Genomic DNA, 16029 nt, shown 5'->3' with positions numbered 1-16029 from the left:
CTGCTTCCCAGAACTGTCAGGCTCCATTAGCGCCGCCGGGGCTGACAATGAGAAGGGCTTTCCATCCCAAACCACCGCTCCGGCAAAGTTTCCTTTGCTAATGAACCACCCACAGGCTGAAACACAACCCCTTGGCTGTGCACACACACACACACACACACACATCTCCAGCCCTCCTCCAGGCACAGCTGCTCCCTTTTGGAGGCTTTTTTGGGGCTGTCTCCTCAACCTGCCTCAGCTCCGAGCTGTGTTCCGTGCCTGGGACACGGAACAAATCCAGCGAGCTGAGGCTGTGCGATGTTAAAATGCTGATAAACTTTAACACCAGCCAGTGTTTGAAGCAATGTTTGGTCAGCAAGCACAAGGCAACGGGCACGTGGAGATGCAAAAAGTCATCCCTGAGCTCTCCCAGGCCTCTGAACCCAACCTCCCCACCCTGAGAAGGGACAGACACTTCTAACACAAGGACAGATGGACACAAGGGCCACGTCACCAGGCAAAGGCCACCCAGAGGGTGGACACGATGAGGGGAGGCTGAAGGGAACTCCATGAGGCAGCTGAGGAAAAGGAAAAATCATGACTGAAATCCTGATTTCATGATTGAAGTCCTGTTTGAGCCAGAAATCCCTCCAGGTCTCTGGAGAACACCTGCTGCTTCTCCCACTGCTTTCCTGCCTTATCCCAGGCTCCAGCAGCACCACGCTGGATTTTATGGATGCAGAGGCCGTGGGAGGGGACCATGGGGTGACAAAGGCTGGGGGACAGGTGACAAATGCCCTTTAGGGGTGGCTTAGAGCAGTGGGAAGCTCACGGGGCAGGAGTCTGAGCAATCCCAGCAAACCCCAGCATGCAATCCGAGTGTTTGAAGGGAACACTGACCACACAGGCTTTCACCAGCAGTTCTGGGGGTGCTGCTGGACATCCTGAACCCCTTTTCCTTCGTGTGCTGAGACCCAGGGGGCAGATGAGGTGTTGGAAAAGGGCCATGCAAACACAAAGAGCTCAGTGTCACAGGTGGTTGTTACAAGAGATCAAAAAAATTTCTCCTCTTCCTTCCCAAGCCCCCAAATTCTTCTCCACCCCCTCTAAAACCCCACAGAGCAAAGCCTCCCACCCTTCCAAATGTCTGTATTTAACACCCTAAACATTCACATTTATGCTGATGATCATTTGGTAGATTTTTAGGTCCAGACACCAGATAAAGAAACCACGAAAGGAAAAAGAAAAACAACAAATAACCCTAAAAAACATAGATACACCAATCAAAGAAGGGAAAACAAGGCCACTAACACTTCATCCACTTCATCCAAACAACATCATAAAATCCTTGGCAACAGCCTTGCAGGGGACTAAAGCCTCTGCACCCAGCACAGTCACACAGTTGTGTCTGCACTAATACTCTTTGCAGATTTAGGAATCACTAACTCTGGACTCTCATGGGCAGAACACTGCAGGGGTCATTAGGAAAATGCTCCAGACATCTGCAGTTCACTAAAGAAAAATCAGTGGAATTATTCCCGTAGAAAAAGCTGCAAGGACGTGCATTGGGGAGGAAACAGGTACTTAAATTAATCCTTTCCAAATGAACATATGCCATAAAAATGGAATTAACACCTGTGCAGATAAAACGCTTCAGCTCCCTTACGTGGTGATGCTCGAATTGCATTTTCACTTGGTTCTAATCAGATTCTTGATAGCTCTGACCAGGATTCAGGAACCTTCTGACCTACAGGAGTTTGGAACATTGAAGGGGGAAAAAGAATTCTTTAATACCCACTTATCAGGACAGTGTGTTCAGAGGGAATTTCAGGGGAGATAAGGAGAGGAAAGGGGGCTCTGGAAGTGAGAAACACCAGCTCATAGTTAAACAAATAAAGTTCTTTTAATAGCTCTGCAACTTTAGCATTCAAGTGAGTATCATTTTATCCTGCATAATATCAACATCTACAAATCAATGCAATAACAGAGTTTTTTGTAATGTTTTTAGGGTTCTGGTCCCTAAACATTCTATATCTGAACAAGGCATATCTGCTATTTGGGTTTTGGTTTTTTGGTAGCAATGTCAGACATTGAGTCCTAAGGCTCTTTAATTCCTTTTCCTCTTCTTCACCTTCTTGAAGACACGTTTATGCTAAGAATCATCCTCTGGATTTTTTCATCATTCCTTAAATTATTTGCTTTTGCAGCACAGATCTTCTCTTGCTGGTCCTTCATCAGCTGCTCCAGCTCAGCCAGCTCAGCCTTCAGTGGTTCCAGAGTGCTGTCTGTGATGCTGGAAGAGACACAAGGAACGTGATGTTGTTGGAAGCTTTCAAGCCGCTTCAGGTTATTTAATCCTCCAAGAAAATATATTTCAATACCTGAAAGGCTGCAAAGAATTCCATGGAATCACACAGAATTTGGGTTGGAAGGGACCTTAAAGCCCACCCAGTCCCAGCCCCTCCCATGGGCAGGGACACCGATGGATTAATCGTGTTCTGGTGTCAGACAAGTGTTGAAGATTGCAATGCAAGATGTTTTCCATTGCCATCTGTACGGCAGATTACCTTTGTCAAGTGGGCAGTTTGCCTTTGAGTGACCACATTCACACCTCCCTCGGGAGGGGACATTGCTGATAACAGACTATTGAATGTCCCTGCACGGCTGATAAGAACTGTAACATCCCATTGGGAGATGCTCCGCCCAGAGGGAGGAGCCAAGCATTGCTACCCGGATATAATCCAGAGGTTTTGGAGACACCAGCACGGCTTTCTCCATGGGATTCCCCAGAGGAACAGCAGCTGCCTCTCCTTCCACTGGATCTTCAGAGGAAGAATCCATCCTTCTCTACAGGACCCCCTTGCTCCAGCAGAACCAGCCCTGACACTGCAGGAGGGCTGCAGCCACATTTCCAATGGGACTGCCACCAACACCCTGACCCACAGGGTGTCAGGTTGGGTTCTGACTCTGTCAGTGTTGTTCTAGTCTACTGCATTGTTTATTTTATCCTTTTATTTTTTTCCTTCCCCTATTAAAGAACTGTTATTTCCTGCTCCCATATTTTTGCCTAAAAGCTCCTTAATTTAAAATTTATAGCAATTCAGAGGGGTGGAGAGAGTTGACATTGTCCATTTCAAGAGAAGCTCCTGCCTTCCTTAGCAGACTCCTGTCTTTCCAAACCAAGACAACAAGGAAGGCCAAAGGATCTGTTTCACCAACTGTCCTTCCCACCACAACAACTGTCCTGCTCTGGGTTCAATATTTCCATTGTTTCTAAGTTTTAAGGGCCCCTAAAATCTGTCCCCAGAGACGAGCTCACCTCTGCTCCCTGCGCAAAGCGTCGGCGTGCTCCCGGTTCTCCTGGCGCCACAGCAGCAGCTCGTTCCTCATGGCATCCATGTCCTCCTGGATGTAATCCACCATCCTGCCCAGCCTCAGCACGTGCTGGCACACAGTCTGAATGGAGCCCTGGAACTTCTCAATCTCTTTGGCTACCAAGTCTCTCTCCCTCTTCCTGGAGGCTTCTGAGACAATTGGCTTCTCCTAACAGGAGGGACAAACAGGGGGAGCATCAGAATGAGGGAAAACTCTGGCTGTAGGCTGAATGAAGGGTGTTTGGAGACTGCAAACAGGGAAGGAGCTGGAGAAGCGTTCATGACAGTTTGAAATGGAAGAGAAGAATCCTGGAATCACAGAATAATTTGGGTTGGGAGGGATCTTGGAGCCCATCCCATCCCATCCCCTGCCATGGGCAGGAACACCTCCAACTATCCCAGGTTGCTCCAAGCCCTGTCCAGCCTGGCCTGGGACACTTCCAGGGGTGGGAGCAGCCACACATTTCTGGACAAGCTTTGAAAGCAGCATCAAGTTCTGCTGCTGTGTGGGAGCTCCAGGGCACAGGCTCCTCTGAGTTCTCTGCATCAGCCCCTTCAAGATGCTTCTCTCCCTCCACTGTCCATATGTGGATCTCCAGCTCCTGAAGCATGGTTACTCCCTGCCTTGCACTCCTGTTCATGGCTGTAAAACCACACAGGCTGCAGGTGTGGCCTCCATAAACCCCACTACTCCAGAGGAATTTGGGCTTGTGCTACTTTCCCTCATGTGCAGCCAGCAGAGTCTCTGTGGTGCAGCTCCTGAGGCCCCTCAGCTCACTGCAAGTCAAACTCAGAGTTTGCTCCAATGGCAAAGCCAGCAGGAGCACGAGGATGCTGTAAAAAGAGCAGAGTGATGCCACACTGCTAATACACTGGAATAATCTTATTCCAGCAAAGCCATTAAGGAAAAGCCTGCTGGGATTTTCTCCCCCATGAATCAAAACCAACCTCGTTTTTCTTTCCTTCCAACACTCCTGCAGGTCAAATTCCCAAACCCAGACACACAGAGCTTGAAGTAGAGTTTATTTAAAGTAATTATGTTTATTATATGCCAAACAACTAGAAAGGCTTTTCCCTGCCACCCCAACCAGAGGGTGAACCAATTCCTGGCACAACTCCTGCTCCACACAGAGGTGGCAGTGCTGGGACAGGGAACTGTCCCCGGTCCCCTCCTCCCAGCTGCCTGCCTTCCTGTTCGAGCTGGGCTGTTTGCTCAGCTGGCTCTGGAGGCTGCAGGGCCTCCTGCCAAGCACACTTCAGCAGCCCTGGGCTGGCTGCAGGGCTGGGCACACGCAGGGATGTGTTTGAGGGAAAGGCTGAGCCTCACTGGGGGCTGCTGCCCGCACCCTGCCACACACGCGGTGCAGGAAATGCTGCATTTCTGACTGCACTGGGGTTCCTGTTTCGGGGGTTCCAGCAGGAGCTGGGCTCAGGTGACAGATGCTGCTGAAGCTGAGCCCTTGGCTGCCCAGGTCACCTCATGAGAGCTGGCTGAGCTGTTAGAAAAAACACAGCCCTGAGCTCCCTCCTCCTCAGGCTGTGCCTCCCTCGCAGCAGCAGGTGCTCATTATACCACACCAGCCACAGGATTTTCTGGAGCCATCCATGCCTCTGCTGTCCTTTAGGGTGGAAGAGCTGTGATCTCACAGCATTTCAAGCCCTTCTCTCTCTCTCTATCCTGACTCTTCTCCTACTCCTTTTCCTGCTCTGTGCTCCTCCAAAGGCAGAGGGAAGGCTCAGTCCCCAGCACTGCATTTTCCACAGGGGGCTGGCAAGTGAGCTATGCAGACAAGCACCTCCAGCCCATCAGCAGAGCTGTATCAGGTCCAACAGCTTCCCAGGAAGACATCCCATTCCCTTGTTTTTCCTAAGTGCTCCAAACCCTCACCACTCTCCTCCCCACCATCCATTATCCGAAGGCTCAGCCAAAAAATAAGGAATTTATTTCACATCCAGCTCTCTCAGAAGAGAGAAGACTCAGCCAGTCCATTATCTGAGGGTTGGGGCTACTTCATTTCGATTTTCCAAATGCCATGTTTTGGACTGTTTCACAAGGCATTCTGCTGGAAAAGCTGGCAGTCCATGGTTTGGATGAGTGCACTTCTCAAGGGATAAAACCTGGCTGATGGCCTGGCTCAGACAGGGGTGGGGAATGGGGCCATGTCCAGCTGGGACTGGTCACTGTGGGGTTCCCCAGGGCTCAGTACTGGGCCCAGCTCTGTTGAGTATTTTTATCTTTATCAGGGATGTGGCTGAGGGGATGGAGGGCACCCTCAGGAAGCTGCAGACACAGAGTTGGTGGGATGTGGATCTGCTGGGGGGCAGGAAGGCTCTGCAGAGGGATCCATGGGCCAGCAAGGCCAAGGGGCAGCTCCTTGTGAGCCCATGGGACACTGCAGGCTCAGGGAGGAGCAGCTGGGAAGCTGGAAAAGGCCCTGGCAGTGTTGGTGATGACAGGGCTGGAAAAGGCCCTGGCAGTGTTGGTGACAGGGCTGAACACCAGGTCATGGCCCCCAGGCTGTGCCAGCCGTGGTGTGACACCCCCAGGGCAGGGATTGTCCCCAGGGCTGGCCCTGCTGAGTCCCCTCTATCCAGGGACGTGTCCAGCCCTGGGCCCTCCGGCCAGAGGGACACTGAGGGGACACTGGAGAATGTCCAGGGCAGGGAATGGAGCCCCAGGAGGGGCTGAGGGAGCTGGGCAGGGCTCAGCCTGGAGCAAAGGAGGCTCAGGGGGGCCCTTGTGGCTCTGCACAGCTCCTGCCAGGAGGGGACAGCCGGGGGGCCGGGCTGTGCTCCAGGGAACAGGGACAGGAGCAGAGGGAACGGCCTCAGGCTGGGCCAGGGCAGGCTCAGGGTGGGCACAGCAGGAATTTCCCCATGGAAAGGGTGCTCAGGGATTGGAATGCACTGCCCAGGGTGGTGTGGAGTCCCCATCCCAGGAGGTGTCCAAGAAACACTTGGATGTGGCACTCAGTGCCCTGGGCTGGGGACAAGGTGGGCATCAGGCACAGGGTGGACTCAAAGGTCTTGGAGATATTTTCCAACCCAAATAATTCTGTGATTCTCCTTCTCATCCCTGTAATGCTGGCATGACCCCTCTGATACCTAGACAGACCAAGCAGCCACACTTCCCTCCAGAGGGAAGTGTAGGATCAAAATTAAAAAAAAATAGCAATGATGCTTAAGATACAGAACATATCTATATACAGATCTACACAGGTCTGTAAACACAGGTCCAGCTCACAATTTGAAATATTAGAGGCTAAAATACACAGCTGCTTGAAAAGCTCAAGTAAAACAAAAAAAAAATTTGGAATATTTTTCATGAATCAATTCCTTAAAGTGCATTACTAAATACTGAAAATTAATTATAGTGTTCCTGTATCTCCAGCATGTTCTCTGTGCAGTTGAATACTTCAAAAGTGAGATTCAAAGGAGAAAATATCCCATCCAAAGTCAGTCATGGAATTACAGGATTGTCACGGTTGGAGAGGACCTTTAGGATCATCAAGGCCAACTGGCATTGCAAGAACTGAAACATAACACCATGAAAAAATCTATTAAATCCTATTTGAAATAAAAATCTAATAAATACTATTCCTACAGGTTCATCATAGGATTGCTTAAAAATAAAACAACAAAAAAAAATTTAAATTAGTGATACTGAAGTGTAAGAATGCCCAAGTTTCAAGAAAAAATTCCTCCCAAGAAAGCTTTCCCAACCAGAAGGCACAGCAGCTCAAGCTGTGAAAATCACCATTCGTTCTTTCTTTGTCTCATTAACACCTGTGCTAATGATCCCAGAATCCCAGAGTGGTTTGGGGGGGAAGGAACCTCAAAGCCCATCCAGTTCCAAGCCACCATGGGCAGGGACACCCTCCACTATCCCAGGTTGCTCCAGGCCCATCCAAGCTGGCCTGGGACATTCCAGGGATGGGACAGCCACAATTCCACGCCCTGCAGCTCAAGGCTCAGAATTATCACTGTGACACTCTCAAGCTTTGCCAACCCACACTGATTGTAAATAATTAAGGGGAGAGAAATGCATTAGAGGCTGTCCCCAGCTCCACAGGTGCAGCTATGGGTTAAAATCTCAGGAATGGTGGCAGGAGGTTTCCCCCAGCCGGCGACGTGGGCGGTACGAGCGCTGAGTGCCACCTCTGCTCACTCTGCACAAACGTGGAACAGGAGATTTCCAGCCAGAATCCAAATTGTTCCAGGCTTTTTCATCAGCCCCTACACCTCAAGCAAGTCCCCTTTCCCAACAGCCCCAGAATCAATAAATTATCCTCGTGTAAAAGGCTGGATCACTTCTGTAGGCCCAGCGCGTTTCCTTTCCTTCGTGTTTTTCATGAGGCACCAAGAGAAATGTTTGCTTTGGATTGCTGGGAAAAGGCTGCTTTTCCCATCACCTCAATGGGAGCAGAACACAATGTGGACTCAGGGGCAGCCACCTGAGAAATCTGAAAGCAGGAATTTTCTTTTTTAATCAAAAAGGTGGAAATTATCAACAAGGCTCCAGAAGCCACCAGAATTTCAAGAAACAGCATTTGCTTACTTTTATACACCTTCCCCTTTGTTCCTTTTTTTTTTTTAATTAACAGGCTTTTAAATATCAATCACATTAGAACAAGCATCCATCAAGCATTTCAATAGTTTCTACAGCCCCTTTTAACACTATTATTATGTCCCACTAGGAAAACAGACCCAAGTAATCACAGTTTTATTGAGCTCCACCATTTCCCCCACCTCTTTCTACAGGACAGGGCAGAAACTTCATTTTGGACAAGTAACTGGGATATATCCAGTGCAAAACCAACAAGGTGGAGCGCTTTTTTATTGTATAAAATATATTTTTTGATCATAAAGAGTGTTTTCTTTTCCTGGTTTTTACAGAGTCTGTGTTTTAAGTATATTGTAACTATCCACCAGGGATCCCCATAAGAAACCCTTTCACAGAACCAGGGGGAAACAGTAAATGTTAAAGCATTTCAAATGAACAGGATGCTTTTTCTGCTGATGCCAGGTATGGGGTTCAGGCACAGGCCAAGGAGTTGGAGACACAATGTTCTTTATCACTGCACTTGCCAGAGTCAGTCTGACCTGCTCCTGAGCTGGAAGGCTCCACAATGAAATAAAAGAATGGCTCTTTCAAGAGAGCTTTTTCAATCTCTTTTTTTTTGTTGTTGTTGTTGGAGGGTGGTGGTTTTCCACATTAACTGAAGTTCATACTTGATCCTTCCAAAAAGAGCTGGACTTTTCACCTGTCCATGAACACCCACTCCAGCCCACACACCCACCCTGCCTGCCTGGAGAGAAGTCACTCCCAAAATCTCCTGTATTTGGGGCAGTATTCAGCACACAAAGCAAAATTATAGAACCATGGAATGGTCTGCTTGGAAGGGACCTCAGAGCCCATCCCATTCCACCCCTGCCATGGCAGGGACACCTTCCACTGTCCCAAGGTGCTCCAACCCTGTCCAGCCTGGCCTTGGGCACTTCCAGGGATCCAGGAGCAGCCACAGCTTCTCTGGGCAGTGCCAGGGCCTGCCCACCCTGCCAGGGAACAATTCCTAATTCCCAATCTCCCATCCAGCCCTGCCCTCTGGCAGTGGGAGCCATTCCCTGTGTCCTGTCCCTCCATGCCTTGTCCCCAGTCCCTCTCCAGCTCTCCTGGAGCCCCTTCAGGCCCTGCCAGGGGCTCTGAGGTGTCCCTGGAGCCTTCTCCTCTCCAGGTGAGCACCCCCAGCTCTCCCAGCCTGGCTCCAGCCCTGTGAATCCTGAGCCAGAGAAAAGCCAGGAGAGGATTCCAGCTGAAATCAGTGACAGCAGAGCACATTAATGCACCCATGATGCCACACTGGTGCCACTTCTGCCCAGCCCTCCCTCTCTCCTCACACTCTCTGTATCCAGAACCTTTTCCTGCTGAAAGAGCACCCTTTCCTGGTGAAAAAGGACTTGGGATAAACCTGCTCCTTGTATTAAACAGTTTCCCTCCCCCCAGGCTGTGCCCCAGCACCTTGAAAGACATGACAGGCCCTGTGCTGTGTCCTTTACACACTGCACCTCTCCTGGGGGCAACCACAGCTGCCTCACCACTTTTACACATCCTTTGTGCCCACACATCCATCTGCTGTCTCACCTGGATTTATAGTGCACCCACAGGACAGGAATTCCATGGTCTGGGGCACAAAGGAGCCCTGACACCAGGATTATCCCAAGAGTGGCCAGAGCCCTGTTTCTGTGTTCACAGCTTGCAGCAGGACTGCTTGGGGGCCACATTTTTGGGGCCACATTTTTGGGGCCACATTTTTGTTCCCTAGAGCTGGGAGCAGTGTGAGGACCCTGGAGCACACACTCCCTCCATCTGAGCGCCTGTGCTGCTCAGCTGCTGGGTTAAAAAACCTGTTTTGGAGGAACTATGTGCTTGCAGCAGAGATTTCCCACAGAATTAGCATCACATCAGCATCCACAGAGATGTGACAGAGGTGAAAACCCTTCCATGGGTAACTCCTCCTCTTCCATTTCCCTGTCAGCATTCCTGAGGACACACCAAGCTGGCAGGAGGCTGTGGTGGGAAGGATGAGCCTCTCCCAAAATCCTAACTGCTGGCATTTCTGACTGCAGCTGCTGAACACAGCACATTCACTGCAGGGCCTGGAGGGCAGGCACACCCAGATGTGCAGCTGCTGGATTCCTGTAAAAATCAGTGACCTGCAGCTCTTCAAACAAACAGAATCAGCACTGATTAGATCTGTCCTCGGCTCTGAAGTGCATCATGTGCCACACTGCTAATTCAAGTTAATATTGCCCAGGTGCTGAGCTATTCAATACCACTTGTTCCTCCCTGAAGCCTCCAAGCTGCTGCTTTTCTGAAGCTCCTTTTTTTTGGTAGTGCAAAGATGGGAATTCTGTTATCCCACTTGCTTCAGCTATTTAATAACCTGCCTACGTTTTTCCACACATCAAATAAATGAAGCGGAATACAAAATGGAACATCTGGTTCTTTCTCTGGTTGACATTAGAGGCTTAGACTCTAAACAAATACATTTAGGAAGTTTTTTTAGGAATTTGTTAGGCTGAACACAGCTAATCAAGGCGGCAAAAATCTTGTGTATTTTCAGAATGACCCCTTTGTTTGACCTCAAAATTGTGTATATTATTTTAAGTTTCTGCACATGCAAAACCTAGATGATGAAAGTCCCAGTTTTCTTTCCTTCTCCCCTGTTCTCCTTTATTAAAACTCCTTAAAAAGCAAATGCATGTTTGGGAAACACAGCACAGAAAGGGTTCTGGAGGAATGTTTTTAACATAAATAAATGTTCCCCAGGCATCAGCAGCTGGAAGGTGTGAAACATCCCTGAAAGGGCACCAGCATTACATTTGGATTAAGCATTAATCCACCAACTTCACCTCATTTCTGGTTGATTAATCCCCAATAAATCAGGTGGATCCATTGATCATTTTTTTGCTGCATACTGCAGTTAATAATGTATTAACCAAAAGTTCCAGCACTCAGCCTGCTATTTTTTCCCCTCTTCATTTTCCCAACTGGCAGAAGACCAAGGCTTTAAAGACTAATGAATAGAAGTGGGAAAATATTTAATTTCTTTTGGATGTATTGAATAGTTTAATAAAATGAGGGAGGATGAACATTCTAGTGACAGATAGAGGGAAGATGGAATTTCCCAAAGCAAGTTTTCTTTCAAGTATTCCCTGGATTTTTGGATACCTTACTCCAAAAATACAGCAGTACCATGATTTTACTCTGTGATGCACAGCGCAGTTTGGAATACAGTTGAATCCTGATGCAGAAGATACTTCTGGAGAGTTTGATGGAAAACAAAATAAATAGACAGAGAAGCATTCCCAGAGGCAAAGCCACATTGGAAATGTGGGTTTTTTTCTTACTTTTACTGTCACAGCAACTCCATTCTCTAAAATAATTCTCCAGGATTCAACTGTGTCTTCAGCTCTTGTTTTCTGAACTGTCAAGTGCCTGTCACACACTCCAAGCATTTTTAATCATCTTTTCCATTCAACTCTGCTGTCAGGAAAACCACACTTCTCTCTGGATCCCAATTTCAGGAAAACCACACTCCTGTCTGGATCACAATTTTAGGAAAAACCACACTCCTGTCTGGATCACAATTTCAGGAGAACCACACCCCTCTCTGGATCACAGTTTCATAACTAGACTCCTCTCTGGATCACAATTTTAGGAAAACCACACTTCCATCTGGATCACAATTTCAGGAAAACTATACTCCTGCCTAGATCACAATTTCAAGAAAACCACACTTATCTGTGGATCACAATTTCAGGAGAACCCCACCCCTCTCTGGATCACAATTTCAGAATTAGACTCTTCTCTGGATCATAGTTTCAGGAAAATGACACTCCTTTCTGGATCAGGATCTCAGGAAAATCACACTTCCCTCTGGATCACAATTTCAGAACTAGACTCCTCTCTGGATCACAATTTTAGGAAAACCACACTCCTGTCAGGATCCCAATTTCAGGAGAACTAGAGTCCTGTCTGGATCCCAATTTCAGAAGAACCACACTCCTCTCTGGATCCCAATTTCAGGAGAACCCTACCCCTCTCTGGATCCCAGTTTCAGGAGAACCCCACCCCTCTCTGGATCACAGTTTCAGAATTAGACTCTTCTCTGGATCATAATTTCAGGAAAATGACACTCCTTTCTGGATCACAATTTCAGGAAAATGACACTCCTTTCTGGATCACAATTTTAGGAAAACCACACTTCTCTTTGGATCACAATTTCAGAACTAGACTCCTCTCTGGATCAAGAACCACACTACTGGATCGCAGTATTAGGAGAACCACACTCCTGTCTGGATCCCAATTTCAGGAGAACCACACTCCTGTCTGGATCCCAATTTCAGGAGAACCACACTCCTGTCTGGATCCCAATTTCAGGAGAACCACACTTCCCTCTGGATCACAATTTCAGGAGAACCACACTTCTCTGTGGATCCCAATTTCAGTAGAACCACACTCGTGTCTAGATCACAATTTCAGGAGAACCACACTTCCCTCTGGATCACAATTTCAGAACTAGAATTCTGTCTGGATCCCAATTCCAGGAAAACCCCTCTCCTGTCTGGATCCCAACCACTTCCACAGCACACTCTGCAGAGCAGGAGCACAGAGGAACCTCCTGCAGCAGAAAGCAGCTGCTTGGCCAGGAGATCCCATGGCATTCCAGGAGCTGGGGCAGGTTTCCATGTGATGATGGACTAGGAAGTCAGCAGGTTTTTTTCCAGAATTAGTTCTCTATTCTCAGCACTGCTAACACAGAGCAGGGCTTCAAAAAGTGCAACAAAAGCCAAACAAGTGCTGAATGAATGTTTCAGGGGCTGAAACCCAGCAATGGGACTCAATGGTGATTGTGGTGGGTCACAATTGGCCATTTAAAAATATTTAAGGGGTTAAAAAGGGACTCTTTTAGTTTGTTACTGTCAGTAAGGAAAAAAACCCAACCAGAAAATGCAGCACAGACACCAGAGGAAGCTTCCTGAGCTTGAAATCCATGTGATTGTGTAAATCCTCCCCCATTATCCTGTTCCATGCCCAGTGCTGGACAGGACACACCACCAAAGAGGGCAGCCCAGGGTGAGGGAGTGCTGAGAGACAGCACTAATGAATTCCTAAAGCTCTTCCCAAACTGAGCTGGGAACTGATGATCCAACAGCACCATCTAGTTATAAACCTGGGAACAGGGACAGCTGCAGGGCTTGGGCTCAAGTGCCAGCTCAGAAAAGAGCTTTGGAGCTGCTGCAGAAACTCCAGAATCAGCCTGGAACCCTTCTTTGTCTCCAAACAATTCTCTAAAGGCAGAATTTCACCAAGCAGACAAATCTTCCCATTGGGTATCTCATGCCAAGCAGGCAGAGGTGTTTCAGAGACCACCACAAGAAGCACATTTCTAACAAATGGATGCAATTCAGCAGGTTGGGTAAAGCTAAAACCACTCCTAACAGACTGTGGGCAGTTTTCAGAAAACATCTAAAAGTGTTAAAACATCTAAAGGTGTTTTCCTCTTTTTAGAAGGATTCAGTTTCCTCAGTTCTAGAATTATCCATGAGGAATTTGGGCTGGAAGGGACCTTAAAGTCCATCCAGTTCCAACCACTGCCATGGTCAAGGACACCTTCCACTGTCCCAGGTGGCTCCAAGTCCCAGTGTCCAGCCTGGCCTTGGGCACTGCCAGGGATCCAGGGCCTGTCCACCCTCACAGGCCACAATTCCTAATTCCCAATATCCCACCTAACCCTACCTGGGCTCATCAACCACAGCCCTTGCAATACATGAAAGGAATTTTCTTCCAGGCCTGGATCTCAACCAATCCCAAACTCCAGAAAGGAAGATACTCCCCCAAGAGTCAGATCTGCCATCCCAACTTCCTCAAAGTGCTGGAAAAGAAAGGAAAGCCAGAAGGGGCAGACAGGAGTCTGCTCCCAGAGTCCTCAGGAGTCACCACTGATTTCTCAGAGCTCTGTGAACAGCTCCAACACCACAGAGCATTCCTGAAAAGCATACACGTGGGAAAACCCTAAGATACTGAATTGAGATTAAAATAAATGTGATTGGAAGATGTAAGAGCTCATGGAATGCATTCACCTCCCCAAAACATCACGCACTTGTCTCATTTTACCAGACTTTTATCACTGCAGTGCCTCAGTGCCTCTCCCCACCAAAATGGATTTAGAAACTTTTCATGGGATCAGAGAGTCCATCTCAGTGTTCTGCCTTTGGTGCCTCTCATACCAGGAGCTCTGCAAGGCACACAAAGCCAGAGCTCTCCATTTCAACAGGAAGACACTCAAATATGGGGGATCAAGCTTTTGCTCCTGGTTGTGATCACTGCTAGATCCTTCCCACACACTTTCTAAGTGATCAAAACAACCAAAAACCCCTACAAAACTCAGCAAAAACAAAACCAACCTTCCCCTTCTCAACTGTGGGAAAAAACCACATAAGCAAGACAAGATATGACAGAGAAAAGCTTGATCACAGATGGAATAAAACACATTTAAAGCAAAGGAAAAGGTCACAATTGCAACATCTCATCTCCCAGTTCTTTGAAAGCCATTGCCACCTCACCCTGTCTGTGGTCTGTGATGATTTCTGTGATGCCTCATAATCCTTCTTTGTTTCTAGGATTCTTTTCACCAGCCCACCTGTTGAAAAACCAGGATTTTTCTAAGTATTGATGGACACTTAACAGTTTCAAACATTCAGACAATAAAATAAAACCCAACTGGTTTGTTTTTTTTTTAATGCAGACAATTTTTAGAGCAACATAAACAGCATTTTATTTTGTATTTTAAACACTGACACACAAGGTATTTGCTATCTGACCTTTCTTCTCCCAAGCTTTTCTAGAACTTGTCTTTAAATCCAACCTCGTATCTCAGAGCTGACAAGCTGTACCTGACACTTGAAGAAATGCTAATTTATGAGCTTTATGCAGAATTTTAAATCCTGCTGACATTGAGGATGCATAGAAAACGTGTCCTTAACACAGTTGCAAATCCAGCTGCACAGGAAAACAAGCCTGGGGAAATAAGTTGGTTTTCCTGCAAACGTTGCAAACTCCTTCCCTCAGGAGGGATTTTAGTGCTCTGTTCAGCACTTTAAGTGTTCAGCATTTGCTTTAAACCCAGGGCTTGATTCTAGATCTGTACAAATATACATAAAAGCAAACCTACCATGCTTTTGATCCTCAACCAGCTCCAATTCTGGCTCCTACACATGCAGGAAGAGAGCTTTAGTTGCAAAAAGTTAACATGGAACTATTCAAAAATATTCAGCTGGAGGATATTTCAACAAGTCAGAGAATCATGGAATGGTTTGGGTGGGAAGAGACCTTAAAGCTCATCCCATCCCTCCCCCTGCCATGGGCAGGGACACCTTCCACCATCCCAGGCTGCTCCAACCCCATCCAATCTGGCCATGGGCACTTGCAGGGATGCAGGAGCAGCTACAGCTGCTCTGGGAATTCCAGTCCAGCCCCTGCCCACCCTCCCAAGGAACAATTCCTAATTCCCAATATCCCATCCATCCCTGCCCTCTGGCAGTGGGAGCCATTCCCTGTGTCCTGTCCCTCCATGCCTTGTCCCCAGTCCCTCTCCAGCTCTCCTGGAGCACCTTCAGGCCCTGCCAGGGGCTCTGAGCTCTCCCTGGATCCTTCTCCTCTCCAGGCTGGACATTCCAAACAAAATATGGAAAAGGCTCAGTCAGCTGCAACAGGAACAAACCTTTGGCATCTCTGGCAGGGGCCCTGCTGTCTCCACCACGAACTGCTCGTCCTCCTCATCAGAAACCTGCTGCTCCCTGAGCACCCTCGGGGCTGTTTTAGCACTGCTGCTCCTGTCAGGGACACAGGGAGCAGGGGAATGAATGGAAGTACTGAGATCTATCAGAATAAACTGAACTGAGCTAAAAGCCATCAAATATCACAGAATCCCAGAATCACTGAGGCTGGAAAAGTCCAACCTTTGAGCAATTCCCACCCAGAGCACTGAGTGCCACATCCAAGCCTTCCTTGGACACTCCAGGGATGGGGACTCCACCATGAGGTGACCATCCCAAACTGGTGGTGCCAGAGGAGCCGGAAAGGGTGTGCTCCAAGGAACACCCCCCACTC

At 48.0% G+C, this 16029-nt stretch overlaps 1 protein-coding gene across 1 annotated transcript in view; it reads right to left on the bottom strand.

Annotated features, from left to right (window-relative positions):
• Positions 1–1863: 1863 nt before the first annotated feature.
• The window catches only part of TRAF3IP1 (TRAF3 interacting protein 1), a 29016-nt gene continuing 14850 nt past the window's right edge, over positions 1864–16029 (bottom strand). The window contains exons 11-15 of the mRNA XM_066553603.1: positions 15641–15752; positions 15092–15128; positions 14484–14560; positions 3299–3522; positions 1864–2272 (exon numbers count right to left, since the gene is read on the bottom strand). Of these exons, the coding sequence (XP_066409700.1) occupies positions 2107–2272; positions 3299–3522; positions 14484–14560; positions 15092–15128; positions 15641–15752 (616 nt within the window). The 3' untranslated portion in view covers positions 1864–2106. The remainder of the gene's footprint in view (positions 2273–3298; positions 3523–14483; positions 14561–15091; positions 15129–15640; positions 15753–16029) is intronic.

The sequence above is a fragment of the Molothrus aeneus genome, chromosome 7, assembly GCF_037042795.1.
Source record: "Molothrus aeneus isolate 106 chromosome 7, BPBGC_Maene_1.0, whole genome shotgun sequence".
Lineage (NCBI taxonomy): Eukaryota > Metazoa > Chordata > Aves > Passeriformes > Icteridae > Molothrus > Molothrus aeneus.
The sequence above is the reverse complement of the archived record's forward strand: the minus strand, read 5'-3'. Positions and strand labels throughout refer to the sequence as shown.